Source organism: Oncorhynchus keta, chromosome 10 (assembly GCF_023373465.1).
Source record: "Oncorhynchus keta strain PuntledgeMale-10-30-2019 chromosome 10, Oket_V2, whole genome shotgun sequence".
In the NCBI taxonomy this organism is placed as follows: Eukaryota; Metazoa; Chordata; class Actinopteri; order Salmoniformes; family Salmonidae; genus Oncorhynchus; species Oncorhynchus keta.
Window position 1 is genome coordinate 61,902,489 of NC_068430.1, and position 24,251 is coordinate 61,926,739.

The 24,251-nt window shown below is 42.6% G+C and overlaps 2 protein-coding genes across 3 annotated transcripts in view; one reads left to right on the forward strand and one right to left on the reverse strand.

Moving 5' to 3' along the window:
• LOC118389136 (striatin-like) overlaps positions 1 to 17,594 on the reverse strand; it is an 81,108-nt gene extending 63,514 nt beyond the window's left edge. The window contains exon 1 of one of the 2 annotated variants that reach the window (XM_052527453.1): positions 17,227 to 17,594. In XM_052527453.1, the coding sequence (XP_052383413.1) occupies positions 17,227 to 17,445 (219 nt within the window). In that variant the 5' untranslated portion in view covers positions 17,446 to 17,594. The remainder of the gene's footprint in view (positions 1 to 17,226) is intronic. The other variant, XM_035778926.2, reaches the window with a different exon arrangement.
• A 739-nt stretch (positions 17,595 to 18,333) lies between these two features.
• LOC118389575 (microtubule-associated proteins 1A/1B light chain 3C-like) lies at positions 18,334 to 19,465 on the forward strand. Its single transcript, XM_035779465.2, has 4 exons — positions 18,334 to 18,499; positions 18,582 to 18,637; positions 18,727 to 18,833; positions 19,096 to 19,465. The coding sequence occupies exons 1-4, from the start codon at positions 18,439 to 18,441 to the stop codon at positions 19,259 to 19,261; spliced, it is 390 nt and encodes a 129-aa protein (XP_035635358.1). The 5' UTR covers positions 18,334 to 18,438; the 3' UTR covers positions 19,262 to 19,465.
• Positions 19,466 to 24,251: the final 4,786 nt, after the last annotated feature.

Genomic DNA, 24,251 nt, shown 5'->3' on the forward strand with positions numbered 1-24,251 from the left:
AAAAGTGCTGTTTGAATGAATGTTTACGCGCCTGCTTCTGCCTACCACTGCTCAGTTAGATATTTAGATACTTGCATGCTCAGTCAGATTATATGCAACACAGGACACACTAGATAATATCTAGTAATATCAACCGTGTGTAGTTAACTAGTGATTATGATTGATTGTTTTTTTTATAAGATAAGTTTAATGCTAGCTAGCAACTTACATTGGCTTACTGCATTTGCGTAACAGGCAGTATCTTTGTGGAGTGCAACGAGAGAGAGGCAGGTCGTTATTGCGTTGGACTAGTTAACTGTAAGGTTGCAAGATTGGATCCCCCGAGCTGACAAGGTGAAAATCTGTCTTTGTGCCCCTGAACGAGGTAGTTAACCCACTGTTCGTTCCTAGGCCGTCATTGAAAATAATAATGTTCTTAACTGACATGCCTAGTTAAATAAAGATTAAATAAAGGTGTAAAAAAAAAAAGGCAAATCAGTGTCCAAAAATACAGATTTCCGATTGTTATGAAAACTTGAAATCGGCCCTAATTAATCGGTCGACCTCTTGTCCTAACCGACTTGCCAAAACTATAGTTTGTTAATAAGAAATGTGTGGAGTGGTTGAAAGACGAGTTTTAATGACTCCAACCTAAGTGTATGTAAACTTCCGACTTCAACTGTGTATTGGCACTGAAGTATTGTGATGGTATCGTGAGGTCCCAGGCAATTCCAAGCCCTACAGTACAATATATTGTACTCTACTCACTGTTTTGTACGCTTCTCAGTAGGGCAAGGACCTGTGATTCTCACGGTTCTATATGTATAACGATTCCATAGTGTGATTTTATTGCGTTCCAAACATATTGTTCACCATAAGCCTGCTGCAGAGGGACAAGAGCGAGCGATGAGAAAACAAATTGTCTATGATGGAAAAATACGGGAGTTTTGGTGCAGGTACAGAAAACTAGCACAAAAATAATATTGCGATATTTTCAAAATGATATATTGTCACAATATCCCGATATGTAAATGTATCGATTTTTCCCCCACATCACTAATACTCAGTACTGTACTCTACTCGCTGTACTATCAATACTTGTGAAACATACGTCTATGATAGCTTCAGATTTGATCCAGTCCAGTCCGTCTGTGGAAGTTAACATCAAGGCCAGGGAGGACTGATCAAATTTGGACATCCGGTGTCGGTCGGGGCTCAGTGGGTGAGGATGTTTGTTACAGTAAATGGAAAGAGTGGGCTCTTAGGTCGGCGTCACTGAGAGCCGGGAGTGGTGACAGTAACTGGAGAGTGAGAAAGAGAAGCAGAGAGAGAGAGAGGTGTTGCCCAGTGGGTTTCACCACTAGAAAGACAAAGAAAACAGTTATGAGCTGAACATAAAAAGTAAAAAAAAAAAAAAAAAAAAAAAAAAAGACTATTATGATTTCCCATTGTCGACAACTCAGGTGAGGTAATTCTGATACAGATTTTTTGTTAATTCTGTTTCCAATTTGGTAATGGAATTACGGGATTTAATCAACAAATAATAAATTAACAAAATTGATATCAGTAAAATCAATATAATTCATTGGTAGGTCTGCCATCTCTTGTTACTTCTGTGAACTTTCATCATCCTCCCTCCTCATGAGGGAGAGAAATGAGAAAATATCTTAAAGATATGTGGGGTATTGGTAACAGAATGACAAGACACTGGGCAATATTTCTTAAACTTACAGAAGGTAAACAATTTCTCCAAAACAAATTAATAAGTGTTGTTATTAGTTGGCAGAGATCTTCGCATCAACATTGTGTTTTGATGTATTTCTGATACTTTTTCCTGGTAGATGTTTTCTAATACTCCCTTTTCCATCCGTTTACCCAGAAATCAAATCCTTTACTTATGCCTGTTTAAGATACATTTTTATCTATGGCTTTATTTCCGCAAAAAATATTGACTCTTAGCTTTCGTTTGACACCCAATTCAATATGCTCCTATGACCTTCATGCTTGTACTTATGAGTCCTTTGATAGAAATGCTAAATCTAGGTACCCGTAGAAACCTGAAAACACCAACACCAAACGCTATCAGCTCTGGTAACTCAAAATGTACAAAGAACACAGCGACTATTTCATTCGTTCATACTAGGGAGGGAATGCACGTCTTCAGTATTTCCTCTACAGGTTTGTTTTGTAATAACAGATGTGTTTTGCGAGATCTGCCTGATTAGATCCATTGTCCTAGATCCTAATCTCTGCTCTAGACAGTGTGGATGGTCTGCATTCCTGTAAACCAGCCGTGGTTACACCGGAGTGATGCAAACTATCTCTATGCTAAAATGTTGGAGTGTCAGAGGAAACAGGGAGAAACCCTCCCCCCCAGGGGGAGAATAAATCTCCTGGCTCTAAAAAAATTATCTTTCACTCTCTTACTTGCTTGCTTACTCTCTCACAAACACACACACCACCTTCAGTTGGATACCCACGGCACTGGCATAGTGACGAACCCAAATTCCCCAGCGCCACAGTAACCGCTACTAATAGATGGGAGGAGTGGAGAGGAAATTCAACAAGGCCTTTTGCGTTCAGCTCAGATAGAGGGTAAGAGCTGGGCTTCTGGAATGGTAGGAACAACGGCGTGACGCAGCAGCCCTGGGGTGAGCGCTGACATGAGAACACTTCTGAGGGCAACAGCTCTTTAATTAGAACAGCAAAACTCTGGGAGCAGGGAGAAGAGGGGAGGGGGAGCCCTTGCAGATTGTGTGCGTTTGAGTTCAGAAAGAGTATATAGAGCAAAGACTAGGCCTACATGTAAATATGCACAACTTACAAGCCGCTCACTGAACAAACTAAGTAAATCCAGGCAGCTTTTCGTTTGGTGACGTTCTTTGGCTGTAGAGTTTTATTGAGTGGACTTTCTGAGTTGCAGGCAAGTAGATAAGTGAAAGGAAGGAGTAAACTGACTACACTATGATGCCAGACAGTCTGCGCCCACTGATGTTCTGACCTTTTAAGCTCACGTGTCGCTTGCTCCCTATGCCTTACACACGAGAGAGGCTTGAGAAAAACCCTGCAATATAGTCCTGTGATGTGCAGTACAGCATTGCACAGAACAGAAGGACCAACTGACGAGTAGGAACCAATCATCATGACAGTGGAGAAAATGTGTAACCCCATTACATGCAAGTCGGTTGCGTCCCAATCCTCTACACTTCTGCCCAAGTGCGCATTTGCTTACTTCCCTTCATGGATTTAAAAAGGTAGAATAAATACAGTGGAATGCTTTCAAATGCATGGGGAGAAGTCCACAAGTATACAGTTACTAAAGAATTTAGACAGCAGGGAAGGCCTGTAAATTGTACACAGTCGCTGCTCCACTAAGCTGTGGCTGGAGTATGGAGGCAATGTCACAGGGGGTGGAGTTGGGCTTGGGTAGAGTGGGGTGGGGTTTGTGTGTCGCCCCAATCACATATAAGTCAGGGTCTTTCATTGCCGATCCTCTCTGTCCCACTAAGCTGCCGGGGAAAGAGTTTTGAGGCGGGGAGGAATGAAAGGGGGAAGGGTTAGAAATGCCTGAGACATGACGTAAGGTCTGGCTCAGTGGGACCATGATGTTTACGGGACTAAAGCCCCCGCTCCCTGGCCAGTTCGCACAGCTTTACGGGCACCGTCATATTAGCATTAAATTGGGCCCGGCCGCACTTGTAAACACACGTACTCAAATACTCCCCTTTGATGTGCGAAAACAGCAAGGCCCTTGGGAAAAGGAGCAGCTATGCTGACATAAGGAACTGAATGCTTGTTAAAACAGTACGTTCTGTTTTTTTCCATGATGCCCAAGAAGCTCAGTGGAGTGTATGCCTGAAATGCATGAAAACACAAACAAACAAAACACACACACACAAGTATAGGTAGCTGCTATAGCCTATCCTGTAAGGCTTTTAAAAGCTATGCCTTTGTATTGTTGTCTTTGGCATTTCCAAAACAAGTCAATGTTAAGGACATTCATTACCTACAATACAAGAGTGGACAAAGTTTATGCGGAAATATGATTTAGGCTCCTACAACGAGTGTAAGGTGTTACAACATATGGTGCAGTAGTAGGGAGGAGGAAATCCAACACACTAACTGTCAGACAATTATTAATCCATTACACTAAACGACAACACCCAAAATTAACTGTTGAAGGACTGCCTTGTAGAGTGGGACTTCATTTTCCTCTATGTTCAGTAACCTCGGCAGCTCATGGCAGAAGAATCAGAGCAATTAGTACATTCTGGTTCTAACAGACTCCATAAAGCATTCATACACTAGGCTATATGGCCCAAATTGACATTATACACTGCTTATACACCCAGATGGAGTGAGGCACCAAATACAGGTCTTTCTGCCTGAGAGAGCAGCCAGGACTCACAGATTGAACGCAACATTGCAGTGCTAGCTCACTATGCTAACACAGGAAGTGGCTGTGGGCGACGGTATGCGGGCGAGCTTAACCAGCGTTACATAGTGGCTCACATAGGCACAAAGCGCCCGTTGTCAGCCACTGCGAATCAAAGGTACAAGAGTCAACTCCTAAGGATTACGGGGCATTGAGCTACCCGGCGGCCATTACGAGGTGGTTAAGTGAGTGTCTACGGAAGCAGTCTGATTATCCCGCCAAAAACATCAGCCAATCAATGGCGAGGCATTGCAGAGTCCAAAAAGCTTCACACAGCAGAAGCCAACAAAACTGTTGCATTCAACTTATTGTGCCACATTTATGCACACGGTCCATAGACAGTCCACGATTCCAGTACACAAGCCACAAAATGTATTTCATCCTTTAAAAGTTTCAGAGCTGCTTAGTTCAAGCAACGCCGCCGCCATTATGTTGACTGATATATCATTAGTATAATGTAACCTGGAAGTAATAGAATACTACATAATGACTATGGAGTTGTCAAGCTATAGCTCAATTCAAAACCATGCTCCATTTCAATGACCTAAAGGTCTTTGTGGAATACTGAATGTGACGATATGACTGACAGGATGCGGGCCTGTGGGAGAATATACATAGAGGGCACGGCCAAATCAGTATTGCCCTCCATGTCACAATAGAGTAGTGGGGAGCACCGGGGTTAGGGATTAGAAGAGAGTGTGTGGTGCACACACACACACACACAAACACACACACAAACAGCTTTGACAGATAAGAGGTGCTGTAAGGCAAACGCAAAGTGTTCACTCACGAGTGGCTGTATTTAGATGACTAACAAACAAAACCCAACAGCTTTAAGATACCAGGGGCCGTATGTATCAAGCACCTCAGCATGAGAGTGCTGATCTAGGATCAGCTGCCCCCATCCATGCAACCTTATTCATTGTGGTCTAATAAGGCAAAACTGATTGTAAATCAGCACTTCTACCTCTGAGACGCTTGATACATACAGGACCTGAACATGTTTTTACTATTACTGTATTTCACCTCCCTGGCACAAGGCGATCCTGAATTCTCCTCTCTGGTCAGTCCTTCAGCACAGCTTAACGAAGCGGACGATCATTGACAAGCCACAGCGCAAAAGTGTCTCAATTCATTTTGTTTAATAACCTGGATAAGAGCATCCCGCGGGCCATTTCTGTGCCACGCGGCAGCAATTGGAGCCGACAAGGCCAACAGGGAGAGGAGTAATGGCCAAGGATTCTTGCGGAGTTAACAGTGCACTCTCAGGGAGAAGTTCAAGTGCATTTGGCAACTGCAGCCTGACTGACCTACAAATCACCCGGCATCTTAAATGACGACTCCGTGTGATCTGTAGATCGGTCGGTCTGCAAGACAAAGACTCGATCCCAAACTCCTACTGTATGTAACTCTAGGGCTTGTAGTTACCGTCAAAACATCTCCAAAGTGATTACAGGTACATTGGATTTGAATAGTCAGTCTTTTAATGACAATGCAGTTGTTTTATTTACAAAGGAGTGCCAAGATGAAGAGCTCACCAGCGTTCCTAGTTTATGTATCCCCTGTCCCTTGATGCCTGCTATACCCTCTTCACACCATCGTGACGATCCAAAGCCAACCGTGCCGGCTCGGGTATTTTATTTTCACATTGTCCTCTTAAGCACGGTTACAGCAACAACGCTGGATACATTACCAGGTCAGCTCTGTGCAGTTTGACTCAGTAGTGTGAAAATCCCTCTATAGGTAGCCTGCTAGATAAGGTCTTGAGAGAGCACCGACTTTCCCAATACAAAACAAGAAACATGACAGCTAACAGCAGACTTTGCCAAAGTGGTATTAACGTCGGCACGGTCTCTCTCCAGTGCTAAACCTTAATTCAGATGAATACCGAAACGGCTGGAGCAGTCCCCTGGCACGCTCTGTCTGAACTGAGGACACACACAGAGTGTAAACACCAACGCTGTGTGTGGAGACTGCGGACCACAAGAGTAGGTGGTGTCCCCGAGGTGCACACGCACACACACCAACGCTGTGTGTGGAGACTGCGGACCACAAGAGTAGGTGGTGTCCCCGAGGTGCACACACACACACACCAACGCTGTGTGTGGAGACTGCGGACCACAAGAGTAGGTGGTGTCCCCGAGGCACACACACACACGTTATCTGCTCAGATTCCTTTTAATCTGGCAACCGACATTGAAGAGCATCTGGAGGATAGAGCACGCATACGCCTGTGTGATTACTTAACTCAAAAGGAAACATTTGTGCTTAATGGTATGGTTAATTCAACACACCCAGATCCATTGTATATTGCTCGACAGTCTCTAGAAATGATGTCAATATTTTATTTATAAAACCAGTACACACTTTAAAACATCAGAAACAAAAATGTATCAAAACAATTCCTAAGGAGAAGGACCAACCAGGGGCTTTGACAAACTGAGGAGATTTTTTGGGAGACTAGGAAAGCCGCGGGTGTTTTGTATTTAGTCCTCTTGTTTACATCAAAATGGAAATTACAGGAATCATAATCCCCTTTTGGTTTTCGGTTTCCCCTGAGGGGCACGAAGAAGGGAGGAGGAAGGAAGTACTTTCTATCTGGAGAACGCCACAGGGCCCTCTCTTCCATCTCGCTCTGTGGTGCGAGCCTGACGACTTCTCACCCTCCTCTCATGTTCTCTCTCTATGCCTCGCTCTCAGCCTGTTGTCATCTGGTCCACACGCTTGAGGACCAGATGACAACTGCCATATGAGTTGTAACCCATGGATAATATCACAAGGGCCAGAAAAAAGTTAACCGTGCCGACTAGTGAGAACTGACGACTCCACGTGAAGTGAAGTCTCTTTTAGTCTCTCTCTTACTTCCACATCCTTTTCTTCTACCACTTCAGTTGTCCTTGCTATGTACTGCAGGGGTGGCAGGGTCTCCCACTCTTCCCAAAGCCCTTTCTTAAAGCAACAGCAAGTCCCCCAGAAAGATCTAGGACCTGTATGCATGATTGTGTGTCCAACACGGCTACTGAGCTGGAGCACTTGGCTAAGTGGAGCAACCAGTTAGTTCTCGGAGGGCTATCTAACTAACTGAATCTTGAAATCAGGTCACCAGTCCAATCTCATCCATCACTAATGTGTCATTCCTGCTGCCATTGTCACATGATCCAGGTTATAAGAATCAACGTATTATAGTGGTCAAAAACAGTACTATACTTACATGGTAAATCAGTTGGACTGATGACCTGTAATTCATGTGATTCATATAAAAAAATACTTTAAAAAAATAGTATAGTAAGATAAATACTGCATCTCTATACATTCATTAGGCATACATCAGGTTTACAATGCACAGGGATGCCAGAACTCACATCTGTCTTACACAAACCCAAAGTCACTCTTACGCACTCACGGGCCTGGAACACATTGTAAGATGGACGCCTCAGTGCCACTGTCCAGAGCGTTGTCTGCCAGGCACCTCCTGTTGTTGACGATAATAGTAAAGTGCTTATGGTGCTTAGGCGTGACCCAGGGTGTGGTGCATTTGGCTCCGCTGTTTGCATTACATGGCAAAACAAGCAGGTGTGCATACCATTCCTTACAAGGGAGCCTCTGAATGACGTCAAAGGGAAGAAGTATAAATCTGGGCTTTGCTTTGGCGGGTGTTGCAGAAGCGAGAGAGTGCTCGTGTGATGCATCATTGCTTAAGAAGCATGTGTTGTCTCAATCCCACGCATCCACCCAAGAATACCCCCAACAAGTGGTCCTGTGTGGCTCAGATGGTAGGGCGCTTGCAACGTCGGGGTTGTGGGTTCGATTCCCACGGGGGACCAGTACGAAAAAGTATGCACTCACTCACTCTACTAAATTACTAAAATATAAGTTACATTATTTAGACAACGCATCATGGGGTATAAACCTGAAAACCCCAGTCAGCAACATTACTGCCACAGACTGGGTGGTATTGCTAATGGCAATTGTGAAATGACGCGTGGGAGTCTGCTGTGATTTCCACATGACAAGAGCAGTGTGCGTTCACCGCAACGTTCGCTCACCTGTCCAGACATGTGAGGAAGCCCGCACTCCCTCCATCTCCAATGTCAGGAGACAAATCTATGGAGAATGTGACACTAACTGCTGGCAGGGCTCTTCCGTGATCACACTGCTGCAGTAATATTATACCTGACATTGTCAGCACTTCAGCTCCACCGAAGACGCCAAGGTGACGTGAGACATTAGGCCACAGATACTCCATTAGAACAGCAAGTAGACCAAGAAAAGCTAAACAAATTCCAAGGCGCTCCTGTACAATTCTGAAAAGCCTTTTTGGTGTTGGCATATCTTCAAAGAAAGGGTTAACAACAATAGCCACCTACACTCTCCCAGAATAGCAAAAGGGATTTTTTTTTACTGGTTTAAAAAAAAAATACACACTAATCTCAAAAGCCTCCTGTGCGTGCTAGAAACCTATCCACCAATAAACGTTAGACAATAACCAGGTTTCCATCCAACCATATTAACTTGGATGAATTAGCTGACGCATAACTCAACTCCAGAACAATGCAGCCCGCCTGGTTGTCAACCATCCCAAGTCACATGATACTTTTTTGGCCGGTGAAATAGATTATGCTACAATTGCATTGGAAGCGTTTTATGAGTGAATATTGAGATAATAACCATCATGTCGAGGTGAACTTGGAGCCATTGAGAGGACAAGTTGTGTTGTCCTCCCACCATGACGTGGAAAAGCATGAATAGTTTATTAGGAAGATCAAATCGTACTTGTTACATGCACCGAATACAACAGGTGTAGGTAGACCTTACACTGTAATTCTTACTTACCAGCCCTTAACCAACAATGAAGATAAGAAAAATACATGTTAAGAAAGTATTTACTAAAATGAACTGAAGTAAAAAAACATTTTTTTAAAAAGAGGAAAATAACAAATAATTAAAGAGCAACATTAAAATAACAGTAGCGAGGCTATATACAGGGAGCATCGATACACCGTCAATGTGCAGGGGCATAGGTTAGTCAAGGTAATATGTACATGTAAAGTTACTACGCACAGACGAAATAGGAGTCATGATGAACTTCACATGGCGGTTTAGTGCACGGTGATGAAATTAATGCAAAATTTCAAATAGATCCAGGTTATTATTTGTAGGCTGAAGACATGATGATCGGTGCTTGGCTGACTATTATCAAATAAAATAAATGATCTTATCTTTGTCTCATCATACAACATACCCTGTCCACTTTACCAGCGAACTGTTGTCTAGAGCAGTGGTCCCCAAACTTTTACCGTTCCGGGGACCAACAAATCACTGTTGAAAGCTCGAGGACCACCATTTGCAGAGTCACATTTTAAAACAAAATACCTTGCTGGTCGAACTTAGTCAATTATAGCAGTGAATGTAACAAATTAAAGGACTATTATTTATTATAAACAATTAGCATTGTGAAAAGTAATGTAAAATTGCTTATAAATTGCTTATAATACCATTAATACTCCCAACTGTTGGGAGTATTAATTAACTTTTGAAAAAAACAATAATAATAATTTGCAGACCACCTGCAGTACAGGTTGGCAACCACTGGTCTAGAGAGCACGCAGCAAAAACAGCTTGGGAAAGTTAGCGATTTATCAAATACGTTTTTGTAACAAAAGCATTGGCAAATTTAAAAAAAAAATACAAATAATATTCGGTACATGAAAACGTAAAGCGTAGAAAAAGCTTTTTAATGTGCACTATATAACTCACAGCCTTCTATCCACAACAAGTCAGTTTGATGGAAAACCACCTCTGCTGGGAAAATGCAGATCTTAGAATATTTACATGGAAAGTCTGTCGCCAATTGAATGGAAACCTAGCTAATTTGGATTATTTCTATTCTGTCATGCTTTGGAGGTGAGCTACCATTCGTACTGTCACACTTTTAGGATACAAATTGCAGGAGAATATATTTCCAAATTCTAAAATTGGTTTATAAGATTTATTTATGCATGCTGTGGCAGGGCCAATTGTTTCTGGAGCTGCTAGACAAGTTCCAATGGAGTAGACCTTTAGCCTCTGGGGCGCTTGGTCTCAATTCTCCCCCTCCGCCATCGATCCAGAGGTCAGAGAGACTGCTTATAGACGCACGATCCCCAGTCTGATGGACTCCACACCTTCTCCCCAGAGTGGGAAAATTGCTGCCTGGGTGTCAATTGATCTCCTGAACATATGGCGAGTAAACCGATTTGTGTCATGTCATCAAAACATGGTGGACGTGCAAATTCTGAGCAAATAAACATACCTCAGACAGCAGAACGATAATGGTCTGGTCTTATGATAATCTACCTCATTACATGAGATAATGACGGGAAGCCATAAAAACAGCGATCTGGAATTTGACGTATGCGCTGCAATGACAGCAAGGTCCAGATTTAGCCTTGGCAAGCAGTCAGTTATGCATAATCCCAGGCATACTGTCTACCCACAGCAACGGCTATTGCACATCGGTGTCTTGACGATGTCATTTAATTAGTGAGATGAAAATAGGTCTATAAAAGACTACTTAAAAAGATAAAAGGGCATTGGAATTACACACCAAAGCAGTAATACTTTAAATAGAGTAGCCTGCAGGCCTTATTCCCCCCATAGCCTATCACCATTTACATAACTTTGCATAATTTAAGTGTCATGATATGATGGCACACACACTGAAAGCATGGTGGTATGCAAATCATTAAAGTATAAAAAGGTGTTATTGAGTAAAACATTTACTTTATGCAGAGTTATAATTGAGATTGCAGAGTTGGTTTGATGTCACCTTTTCTAACTATTGGCCCGTGACCTCTTACCGTTTTGAATAAACAGCTCCATCTTACTGAGTATCCACGCACAGAGGAAGGTCTGAAACTGAAGTAAAAAGTTATTCATGTCGTGAAACAACTCGTGAAGTGCAATTTCTAAATCATCTAAAGGCTTTGTGGAATAAAATGCAAAGAAATAACACAGTAAAACAAGTATGAATACTGCAGTGTTGTCCACAGTGCCAGACAGTCCCTTCCGGTACAAGCACCTGTAAAACACAGTGATGGTGTTCATAGGGCTAGCAGGTGGGCCTCTTGTTAGAATACCAGACATGGTTACTCATAGACTGGAGGTGCCGGGCTACTGTAAGCCCAACTGCCTGAGAGGACGCTCTCTGGCTACCTTCCAAATGGCACCCTATTCCTTTTAAAGGCTATCTGGTCAAAAGTAGTGCACTAAATAGGGAATGGAGTGCCATTGGAGACACACACACTCTCTCCTTCAGAGAGGACTTTCTCACACTCCCACATTCTCAAATGGACATACTGTTCCAGGGCAGTCAAAGGGAGTCATTGGAATAAACACTTGTGGGGAAATTACAAAATGTGATGACCCAGAAAAGGCCAAGGAAGTAGTAGTATCTTGAGTATGCGTAACACGTCGACTAGTATACTAGTCAGTGTGGCGGAATATGTACACACAAAAAAGCCCTCCCACACCTCACCAGCACTGGGTAGTAGCTACCTGAGATTCAGCCTGGAGCTTGCTTCTGTGAAAAACATCGGGCTCCGTTTTAACGACGGGGCAGGGAGCCACGACACCCGCGGTGTCAGCTCTGTGGCATGACTCACTTGAAACCAAAATTCATACTGGTTGTTATGGGTCATTGGAGAACACGCGGAAGCCGACAAGCCGTGAGATCCGAAAGATCCCAACGACGCGGGCCGCCTCTGGGCCGCCCTCTTGACAACAAACGTCCCTGAACAAGGAAAAAAATGACTATTATTCAAATGTCGGAGGGAGTTGAATACCAAACACTGACAAGCGGCTCAGATGGGGGGCGCTCCAAGTGCAAGCCAAGGCAAAGAAATAGGCTGAACAGGCCCATGTACTGTTTCCTCAGAGACCCAGCACTTACATTAAGTGTGGGTTATGCAGAAAAAAAAGCGTGAGAAAAAAAAAACAGATCTCCCAACATGCTGGTGAGCATTGGTCGGTTCTTTCTCCCATTGGTTGTTTCTTCCTGCACCCACTCCCGTCTTCGCCTACTCTGCAATGTATTTATAGTGCGGGGAAGGAGGGAAGGAAAAGTGGTGATGATGCCAGACATCCTCTTGGGCAAAGGAGGAGCAGAGGCAGAGAGAGGCTCACAGTGATTCTTTAAAACACTCACACTCAATGTGATGTCATGGATTCCCAGTGTTGTGCAACAGCAGTACTTCTGGGTCAAAATGCTAGGCCAGTGCCTGTCAGTGATCGTCCAACTCCGACAGCAATGGTCACGAAGGCGCCCATTTCGAAAAGTACCCAGCCCAGAGATACTTTCGTATCTCTAGTGTATGTGGACACCCCTTCAAATTAGCAGCTTTGGCTATTTCAGCTACACCCGTTGCTGACAGGTGTATAAAATTGAACACACAGCCATGCAATCGCCATAGACAAACATTGGCAGTAGAATGGCCTTACTGAAGAGCTCAGTGACTATCAACATGGCACTGTCATAGGATGGCACCTTTCCAACAAGTAAGGTTGTCATATTTCTGCCCTGATAGAGCTGCCCCTGTAAGTGTTGCTATTGTGAAGTGGAAACATCTAGGAACAACAATGGCTCAGCCGCGAAGTGGCAGGCCACACAAGCTCACAGAACGGGACAGCCGATTGCTGAAGCGCGTAAAAATGGTCTGTTCTCGGTTGCAACACTCACTAAGTCAAAACTGTATCTAGGCCACTCAGGAACATTCAGTGTACATTTGGCATTGTGTTTTAGGTTATTGTCCACCTGAAAGATACATGTCTCTTTCGGTGTCTGTTGGAAAGCAGACAAACAGGTTTTCCTCTAGGATTTTGTGCTTAGCTCAATTGTTTATTTTTATTCAAAAGAAAATGATGAGCATACCCATAACATGATGCAGCCAACACCATGCTTGAAAATATGACGAGTGGTACTCAGTGTTGTGTTTGCCCCAAAGATAAAGGTAATGTTTTGTTTGCAGTATTACTTTAGTGCTTTATTGCATGTTGTGGAATATTTTTTATTCTGCACTGACTTCCTTCTTTTACTTTGTCATTTAGGTTAGTATTGTACATTAACTACAATGTTGTTGATCCATCCTCAGTTTTCTCCTATCACAACCATTCAACTGTAACTGTTTTAAAATCACCATTGGCCTCATGGTGAAATCCGTAGGCGGTTTCCTTCCTCTCCAGCAACGGAGTTAGGAAGTACACCTGTATCTTTGTAGTGACTGAGTGTATTGATACACTATTCAAAGTGTAATTAATATCTTCCCCTTGCTGAAAGAGATATTTAGAGTCTGCTTTTTTATTTACCCATCTACCAATAGGTGTTCTTTGTGAGGTATTAGAAAAGCTCCCTGGTCTTTGTGGTTGAATCTGTGCTTGAAATTCAGTACTCAATTGAGGGACCTTACATAGAATTGCAAGTGTGGGGTAAAACCAGAGATTGGATAATTATTCAAAAATGGTTAAGAACTACACTGAACAAAAACAGGTAAAAGTGCTGGTCCGATGTTTCATGAGCGGAAAAACAAGATTCCAGAAATGTTCCATACAAACTAAAAGCTTATTTCTCTCAAATGTTGTGCACAAATGTGTTTACATTCCTGTTAGTGAGCATTTGGTGCTGAGGAGTCTGTCTGTCTGTAATAAAGCCCTTTTGTGGGTAAAAACAAATTCTGATTGGCTAGGCCCAGTGGATGGATAATATTTTTTTTTCTCCCAAATGACTGATTTCCTTATATTAAACTGTAACTCAGCTAAATCTTTGAAATTGCTGCATATTGCATTTACATTTTGTTCAGTATATTATTGCACAAAGAGTGAGTCCATGCAACTTATTATGGTACTTGTTGAGCACATGTTTTGTCCTGAACATATTTAGGCCTGCCATAACATTTATTGACTCAAGACATTTCAGCATTTAACTTTGTATTAATTATTTTGAAAACAAAATTCCACTTTGACATTGTGGGGTTGTGTGTGTAGATCAGTGGCTCACAATCTCAATTCATTCCATTTTAAATTCAGGCTGTAACAACAACATGTGGGAAAGGTCAAGGGGTGTGGATACTTTCTGAAGGCACTGCATATCCGGTCAATTCAATTTTTACATTCGCTCAGCTAAGACTTTAACTGAATGCAGGGTCGCTACTACACTATATAGTGGCACAGCAGCAGAACAAATGCATTAAGATATTAAATTGCTTTCTGCTCATTGCCAGTGGAGCGATTCTGACACTCATTTGTCACTTGCCAATGAGCTCCCTCTACTACTGATAAGCGCTAGAAGTAAATGGGGAGGAAAATGTAAAAAACAAAACATTCTCCGGAATCAGGAGGGTAACGTCGTCATCTAGGTCTATTCGCTCTCCTTCGTCCAGGCATAATAAGAAATGAAAGTCTGCTTTGATTGAGGCAGGACATTTTCAAAGTAAATGATGCACAAATGCCACGTCCAGTTACACATAGTTAATTTAGAATCTGATCAAGCATTGCCCTTTAAAAAATGCCTATTTTGTCTAGCTTTAAATGGCTAGAAGGCAGAATTTTAGGGGGAAAATAAGCATACTTTCTTTATGAAACAATTTTACACCACCATTTTCAGACAATTCTGGATGTTGCACACCCTTGGCTGAACACAGTGTACATCCTAAATTGTCTGAAAATCCAAAATGGTTTGTGGAAAATTGAGTTTCATGAAGAAAGTATGCATATTTTTTTTATTTTTCTCCACCTTCTCGCCATTAAAGCTAGTTAAGTAGGAAAATTATGTCTTTGAGGCCTGAATAGAGGATGCTTCATGTACGAGCCGGTCTACGGGGACACGTTTGTATTAACGGGAATGCACATCAAGCCTTGATGATTGTGCAGATCTAACGTAGTGCCCATGCACTATCGGTTGCCTAGCCTAGCACTTGGCACTGGCCTTGGTTAGCAATGTTCGGAGGCACTCATGTACACTGAACAAAAATATAAAAACGCAACATGTGAAGTGTTGGTCCCCTGTTTCATGAGCTGAAAAACAAGATCCCAGATATGTTCCATATGCACTAAAAGCTTATTTCTCTAAAATGTTGTGAACCATTTTTTGTTTTTACATCCCTGTTAGTGAGCATTTCTCCTTTGCTAAGATAGAAAAGTGTGGCATATCAAGAAGCTGATTAAACAACGTGATCATAAAACAGGTGCACCTTGTGCTGGGGGCAATGAAAGGCCAGTCTAAAAAATGTGAAGTTTTGTCACAACACAATGCCACAGATGTCTCAAGTTGAGGGAGTATGCAATTGGCATGCTGGCTGCAGGAAATGTCCACCAGAGCTGTTGCCAGAGAATTGAACATTCATTTCTCTACCCATGTTGTATAAGAGAATTTGGCAGTACGTCCGACAGGTCTCACAACTGCAGACCACAACAGATACCCCATGGTGGCGGTGGGGTTATGGTATTAGCAGGCATAAACTACAGACAACAAACACAATTGCATTTTATCAATGGTGTGACGAGGCCCATTATTGTGCCATTCATCCGTCGCCAACACCTTGTGTTTTAGCATGATAATGCACTGCCCCATTTCGCAAGGATCTGTATACAATTTCTTGAATCTGAAAATGTCCCAGTTCTTCCATAGCCTGCACACTCACCATGTCACCCATTTTGAGCATGTTGGGGATGCTCTGGATCGACATGTACAACAGCGTGGTTCAGTTCCCGCCAATATTCATAAACTTCGCACAGCCACTGAAGAGGAGTGGGACAACATTCCACTGGCCACAATCAACAGCCTGATCAACTCCATGCAAGTAGATCTATTGCGCTGCAAGTGGCGGTCACACCAGTTACTGACACGCCTACTTTTTTTAAAGGTATGTGTATTCCCAGTCTTGTGAAATCCATAGATTTATTTCAATTAACTGGATTACTTACATTGTGTAGACCTTGAGTAAATTGTAGCTCACTCAAGCTACAACTCACTCAAGGCCTACACAATATGCTAATAGCCTTACCTCTGATAGATTTAAGTCAAGTTGTAAGGCACAAAAACTAATGTCACTGCCTACTGAGTGCATGAGTCAACTGTGCTGTTCATAAGGATAACTGTCAATTATTCAACAGACTTAAAACTGGACATGCCATTGCACTTCACAGGTGAACTCAGCTTTCAATAACATGAAGTGTGTGTAGGCCTAATGAGTTGCTTGTTCAATACACTTGTGCTTGACATTTCGACAACCAATATTATTGAGAATGGGATGTAGATCTTTGGACTGCATCATGCAATGTTTCGTTGCATTCCAAGACGTAGGTATTCATCGAGGACAGACAGGTCCTTGGGTCTGCCTGACCACATTTGGATAGCCTTCTATCATTTAAAAACAATGGTAGTGAATAATTTGCACACAGAAGGCTACACTTGGAAATTAAAAGTTGTGTACAGTACAATACAGGCAGTGCTCTGCAATAGCAAGGTCCCCCGTTTTGTGTTTTGCCCTAGCACTACACAACTGATTACATTTAATCAAAGCTTGATGTGTTGGTTATTTGAATAAGCTGTGTTGTGGTGTGGTAGAAACCAAAACGTGCACACTGGGGGGCCCTGGGCCGAGTTTGGGAAACCCTGTGCTATAGTGACTACTCTAGTAGCTACGTAGCTCGAGCAGTTCACGCCACAAAAGACCGTAGCGCGCGAGTAGGCTTCCTGACACAAATGTCAATCTTCCTAGAGCGGACTCGGCACCGTAAACCCCCACCAAAAATAAGCGGGACATTTTGACGTGGTTTACCTGCAATTCGGCTCGCTCCACCTCCCATTGCGCTCTATCCACCTCGAAGCGGGCCCATTCGTGTTGCAGAAAGTGCAATATTCCCGGAATGTTGTAATGAGCCCTGGCCGCCTCTCCGCCACCGACGTCGCCAGGCTGATGCGGTCCTTTGCTAGCGCCAGGCAAACCAGAGCTGTTGTTGTTGTTAAAGAACACGCCGGGCCCTGCCTGTTCGTCCATGCCCAGGCCAGGTGTGTGGATTCGGTTCGCGCAAACTGGCACGACCGTGCTCAGACGAATGGGTTTTCCTTTAGCCGCCCTGTGATATGAAAGGAAATAGCTACCTATAGCTCTCTCTACTGGGCAGGCACACTCACGTCTGAGCAGCGAGCTGTCAATTGGTGACGTTCACACTTAGCTCCCACCCACATCCAGAGTTTTCTTTACCCATTGGTCGATTTCAACGATTCACTCTGGAATAAGCCAATCGGAAATAAATGCGCGTGGTGTTGACAACTGCCGTATCCTACGCATGATGGAATTTGAAGTTCAAAGAAGATTAGAGCTGCATTTTTCACACTAAAATGCGCCTGCTCTCTTTTGCTGTCTTTTTCTTTAGTTGTTTGTATCTGAAATTGGAAATGTCATAATGTATGCTACAGAAGTGTATCTGTGGTAGCCATATTCCATATATTATAGCACATTCCATTCATTTATCGATGCATTCCATAGAGCCATTCATCTAGTTGTTTACATAGCACACACACACATGCCTATCACCCACGACCCCTGACTGAAGCTCATGCCCTTTGAAATCCAATAAAATACATGAAACTAAATGTTGCCTACACATGATAGGGCGTACTTTAGTGTGAGAATATTATAAGGCCTCTATGTATAATTTGTGTGTAAGATATTTTAATTACCAAATTACCTCTATATAATGTTTAGTAATTCAAAATGTATTGTTTTTTTTAAACATATATTACAATGAAACATTACATTCAGGTATTTCATTAGATCTTAAGCATTTGGATTGGTTTTACACACTTCCCGACTCATTAATGAACGGTCAATTTATTAGCCATGTGATGCGTGCTGACACAACCCCATGGTAATCATGTGATACGTCACTGCAACCCTACTATTTAATTTCTGTTAGCTGATCAGCGTGGTCAAATCTTATAGCCTCGATCAGACAGCAGGAATTGAAGAGAGGAGTCACTTGCCCACATGATGCCGCCAGTTGAGAAACCACAGCACCCCAAATCCTTCAAGCAGAGAAAAAGCTTTGGTGATTAATTGTATGTAATGATTTGCATTTGTTAGGCTATGCGGTGCTTTATAATCTCAACCACGTTTTCCATCCCAAACAGCCACGAGACAACAGGAGGTCGTGGGGATCCGAACGAAGTTTCCAACTAAAATCCCGGTAAATTCGCTTATTTCTAAAACGTTACTCTAACCTGAAGTTCCATTGAATTTGCACCTTCTAAAAGTGACCTTTCCAACCATACACAGGTTATAATTGAACGGTATCAACGGGAGAAGTACTTGCCGCCTCTTGATAAAACGAAATTCCTGGTCCCACAAGAACTTTCCATGACTCAGTTTGTTACCATTATAAGGTGTGTCTCTTGATGTGTTTTGCTGTGAATGTTTAACTTGTTAAGCGTGGATTATCATGACTGAAATTGACCTAAATCATCATGTTTTTGGTTGGGAGAATTCGTGCGTAATTTCAAACTTGGTAATCACCTGATCTGAATCAGCCACGAGTGCCGCGCGACTGTCACTTTTCTTAAATGACTCATAATGACTTGCGTTTGTGCATGAGAATTTCTACATTTGATTAGACTTGTCAATACTTGCTGCACGTTCTCGTTTCAGAAATCGTATGTCTCTGATGCAGAGTCAAGCGTTCTACCTGCTCATCAATAATAGCGGCCTGGCCAGCATGTCTCTTACCATGGCGCAAGTCTACAAGGACCACAAAGATGACGATGGATTTCTCTACATGACATACGCTTCTCAAGAAATGTTTGGTAATTGTTGAAATCCATGAAGAGTCAGTGCCAATTGCTGGGAATGTTTGAGATCTAAATTGCAGGATTGGATAATGTGAGGCCTCAGCTTTTGGCAGGCCCAATAACTGAACTTCGTGTATAGATATGAAATGCAATTTATATATAAGGATATTTAATATTACTCTGGAAATGTTTTGGTATTGTTTTTAAGGTAATAAATGTTTCTAACTTTATTGAGGATCATGCTCTGATTTACATGACTTTGGCCAGATTAATTTAAGCGGAAATGTGTAACTTTTTGGGCTATCAATCAAATTTGCAAAGAAATAGTTGTAGGTTTGTCATTCTCGTTCAAGGCATGTCTAATAAGCGGTAGATCTGTTCTGTGTGCTATTGTTTTTTTTCCAACTGTTTTGTTTATAAGCCACCTTCAAACAGCTGAAGTTAAATGTTTGGTTATTAAAAGTGAGTTCACAGCGGGTTAGATGGTACATTGAATTCTCTATTTGGTCACAAACTAAAATTTAGCACTTCAGCAAACCACGTTGCGCAGCTATTTCCGCAACAATAAATATTGCCACTCAAATGCTCATTTTTAATTTCTCTGAAATGTGTTAACTTGGACATTGCCTTCAATAGGAACTCTGAGGCATCAGTTAAAGGAAGGACCTGTTGTCAGATTGCACAAATCGACCCCTATACTACCTCAAGGTACTTGTACATATCTGATTGGTCGAAAGATCAGAATTGTGTTGCCAGTGTTAACGCAGAACTATTCATATTTAATCCAGTATGGGTCCCTTTTTGCCATATGGGGATCAGAACCCCTATAGTACTATTTGAAATCTGTGCTTGACTAAACTTGCTTTGCTTAATGAACCAATCGAGGGTTTGGGGGCTATTCTACCTGCCAATCAAAATCAAATCAAATCAAATTTATTTATATAGCCCTTCGTACATCAGCTGATATCTCAAAGTGCTGTACAGAAACCCAGCCTAAAACCCCAAACAGCAAGCAATGCAGGTGTAGAAGCACGGTGGCTAGGAAAAACTCCCTAGAAAGGCCGAAACCTAGGAAGAAACCTAGAGGAACCAGGCTGTGGGGTGGCCAGTCCTCTTCTGGCTGTGCCGGGTGGAGATTATAACAGAACATGGCCAAGATGTTCATAAATGACCAGCATGGTCGAATAATAAGGCAGAACAGTTGAAACTGGAGCAGCAGCATGGCCAGGTGGACTGGGGACAGCAAGGAGTCATGTCAGGTAGTCCTGGGGCATGGTCCTAGGGCTCAGGTCAGACACATTATTTTAACCAAGGTCTGAAGATTGAAGTGTCAGGACTGCATTCAAAGGGGAACTTCCCAACTAGGAACAAGCCTCCTGAAATTGTCTTGTTTCACTATCTTAAATCTGTATGGTTTGACTTGGGATCTTTTAAGGCTGAAGTTCTTGTGTTTAATAGGCTGCATAACGTACTGGTAAAATAACCATTCCAACTTCTAGAAAACAATTTTGGTAGATTATCTTAACCTAGCATTTGACTGGACTGATGTATTTCAAACAGGAAGACTTGGTGTTCATGTTCATTGTGGCATGGACCCTGTAGCACCTTCACTGACTTACTGAGGTCCTATTGATCTTAGGGGACCACTTTGTCAGGAACCTGAAATGCCTTGATGTCACTTCCTGGATGTAATCAAGCCAAAGAGCAATTAGACCATGCATCATCCTAATTTAATTGTTGTGCTTTTAGTCTTGGGGCTACAAATAGGATGAAAGTTGCCCAATGTAGACTGACTCAGTGACAATGGGGCCATATGGCAATGAAGTATGAGCAATACTACTGAAGCACAAAGTTTCAAAATCAATGTGATTTTAATATGATTGAGGTCCTATTGAGATGTGTAGAATGCATAGGATATTAAAATGGTCAATCTTTATCATGTGGAATAAAATGAGGAATCCCAGATTATGCACAAGTCTGTATGCAGTGCCTAAGGCTGCATTTACTTAGGCATCCAAATTCTGATATTTTGTCCTATTGGCAAAATAACTAATGATTGGTCAAAATACCAATTTGTGGGAAAAGATCAGTTGGGCTGCCTGTGTAATCTCAGCCTAATTGTTGCAACTTGACTGGACATGTTCCTTGACAGGGCAGGGAGCTGGGTTAACCCAGAGATGTGACTCACTTTCTGAATTCCAAATCAACCGCTAGCCCCTATTTCTAAGTCACTCCAGATCTAAGAGGATTGAGTTGCGTTTTATTTTGGGTTAAATAATACATCAATTTGATACCAGGGTATAGGCCTAATCACTTGAAACACATTTCCAAAATGGTCCTCGAGGGGTCATAGTGACATGAACAAGTTAATTTTCCTTGTAGAATAAAGGTGTTCCCCCCCCCAGCTGCGTATTTTAGGTACATTTGTATTACTTTCTAGATATTAGTGAATATTGATTTCAAGCATTGTATGTGAATGGAGTCACGTACAAGGCACAAAGCTTAAGTTACAAAGTATTACATGGCATTATCCTAAACATGGTCAGAGAGAGAGCAAGAAATCAGCCTGAAAAACTATGCCCCAAAAGTCCATTGGGTGTCCAGAGAAAGAAATAGTATCTCACCACAGCAGATCAGGAACAAAAAAGAGAGAGAGCAATGAATCTAAGACCCTTTTCTAAGCATCTGAGTTGTTTGGATCCAAAAATCGGAGTTGTTGACCAATAGTATTACTCTAAAGTTAACCTCCGATCCGATATCAGACCTACATGATGTAACTTCTGGACAATGGGGGTCGGAGACATCAACACAGAGAATGCTGAATTCCTATGATGACACAGAGGAAATTCTTGCATACAGTTGATAAAAAGAGTCACTTCAAGGGCTGCCCTACAATACAGAAACGGATGTGCTTCTTTCTGCATGGAGACATTTAAGTGACTATATCACTGACCACAAGGGGGAGCCCAAGATCCATATAATATGTTGAGCTGCTGTGACGGTTAAAGAAGTTCAATATCAGTCAGCACTGCAGTGCACCTGATATTTAGTCCCAAAATGCAGAAAGAATGGTTTCTTATTTTTCTAAATGTACAGCCATATTGGATTTCACACGTGAATCAGACTACATTACATTATTGCTTTCATCTTTGAAGACTTTGTAGAGAACACTCCTCCTCCCAGTGCTGCATTGTCGAAGTCCAGGACATTGGATAGGCAGCATAAAGTTTTATTGTCCATTAAGCGTAATGCGACTAACCAAGTGTATTACGTCCCAACGATATCGACCATCTCATTCTGACCGAGGAGCAGGACATTTTAATTTCCCTTAGTCATGCCCATGACTGTATTGAATGGCTTTTCTTTGCAACATTAAAACATCTCGTTGTGACATTTAGCCATGGATGCTACCAACTGTTGACGGTGGTAAAAAAAAATTGAGACAAAAAGCTCTGTGGAATATAATCCGAAAGAACTCAGAGGAGCATTCAACAAATACAGTAATTGGAGAGACAGAAGAGGTACAATTGTCTTTCCTCGTGTCCTCTCTCTTGGCCTTCCTCTCAAAACGCATTGGAGGAGAGGATCCAAGGTTCGTTCCCTCTGACCTTCTCCTCCAATGCGTGTTGAGAAGGAGGTCGAAGAGAGAGTAAAAGGGGTAAGAAATTTGAGAGGGAGAGAGAGAGAGAACCCTGGTGGACGGATGTTTGAGAGAGCGAATGAGAGAACCCTGGTGGACGGATGTTTGAGAGAGCGAATGAGAGAACCCTGGTGGACGGATGTTTGAGAGAGCGAATGAGAGAACCCTGGTGGACGGATGTTTGAGAGAGCGAATGAGAGAACCCTGGTGGACGGATGTTTGAGAGAGCGAATGAGAGAACCCTGGTGGACGGATGTTTGAGAGAGCGAATGAGAGAACCCTGGTGGACGGATGTCTGAGAGCGAATGAGAGAACCCTGGTGGACGGATGTTTGAGAGAGCGAATGAGAGAACCCTGGTGGACGGATGTAGAGAAGGAGAGTGGGAGGGGGCCATCGAGAGAGAAAGTGAGAGGACCACTTGATTCTCTGCAATCAGGACCACACTATATTATAGTTGTCATTTTTGATTCAAGTGGTGTTTTTGTGCATTACCAAATTACATTGATTCATTAGGGGACAAAGAACACACTCACGCACACACTGTTCATCACAAACCCCCTTTTTCCAATTCCTGCCTTTTTACCGGTGACTGGGGAAGCGAGTACATCCTTTTCCGCTTTACAGGAGGGGGCGAGGGAGACATTCAGACCTATTTGTTTAATGGCATAAAGATCCCGGCTTAATGTGCCACCGCAATCAGCAAGCAAACATACCTTTTGGAGCGCCAATACTGAAAGTTAATGGGGCCTGTTGTTCAACTGAAGAGCTTTAATGTTCCACACTAAAACTTTACAAAGTCTCATTTGTCGGATTTGCCAGACCCTTTGTTTTGGCAAATGTTTTAATGTAAGTGTTCCCGGTTATATTGGTCATCATATAAAAAGCAGTGTGCTTCGCTAAGAGCAGTCAAAGGATCGTTACATACATTGCCACCTGCACGAGCGCCCATATGCACGTACACGCACCAAGTCTGACTGTCCTACTCTCTGTCCTTACCATTGAGTTGTTAGAGGGCTATATGTCAGTACAACATTCTAGTCTTCTAGAAACATGGTAGGATTTCAGAATATTGTGCTCAGTTACCCCATGTCCTTCAGACTCTTTATACTGCTGTCTGGTTATGACCTAGCACAGCAGACAGGTCATGGAGAGAACTGTGACAGGTGACAGGCATCCTGCTGGTGTGTGTGTGTTTAATTGTCCTAAAATGCTCGGTAGCCCAGGAGGTGTACACACACACACACACACACACACACACACACACACACACACACACACACACACACACACACACACACACACACACACACACACACACACACACACACACACACACACACACACACAGTGTAATTAGCAAGCTGCCATAGCAGTA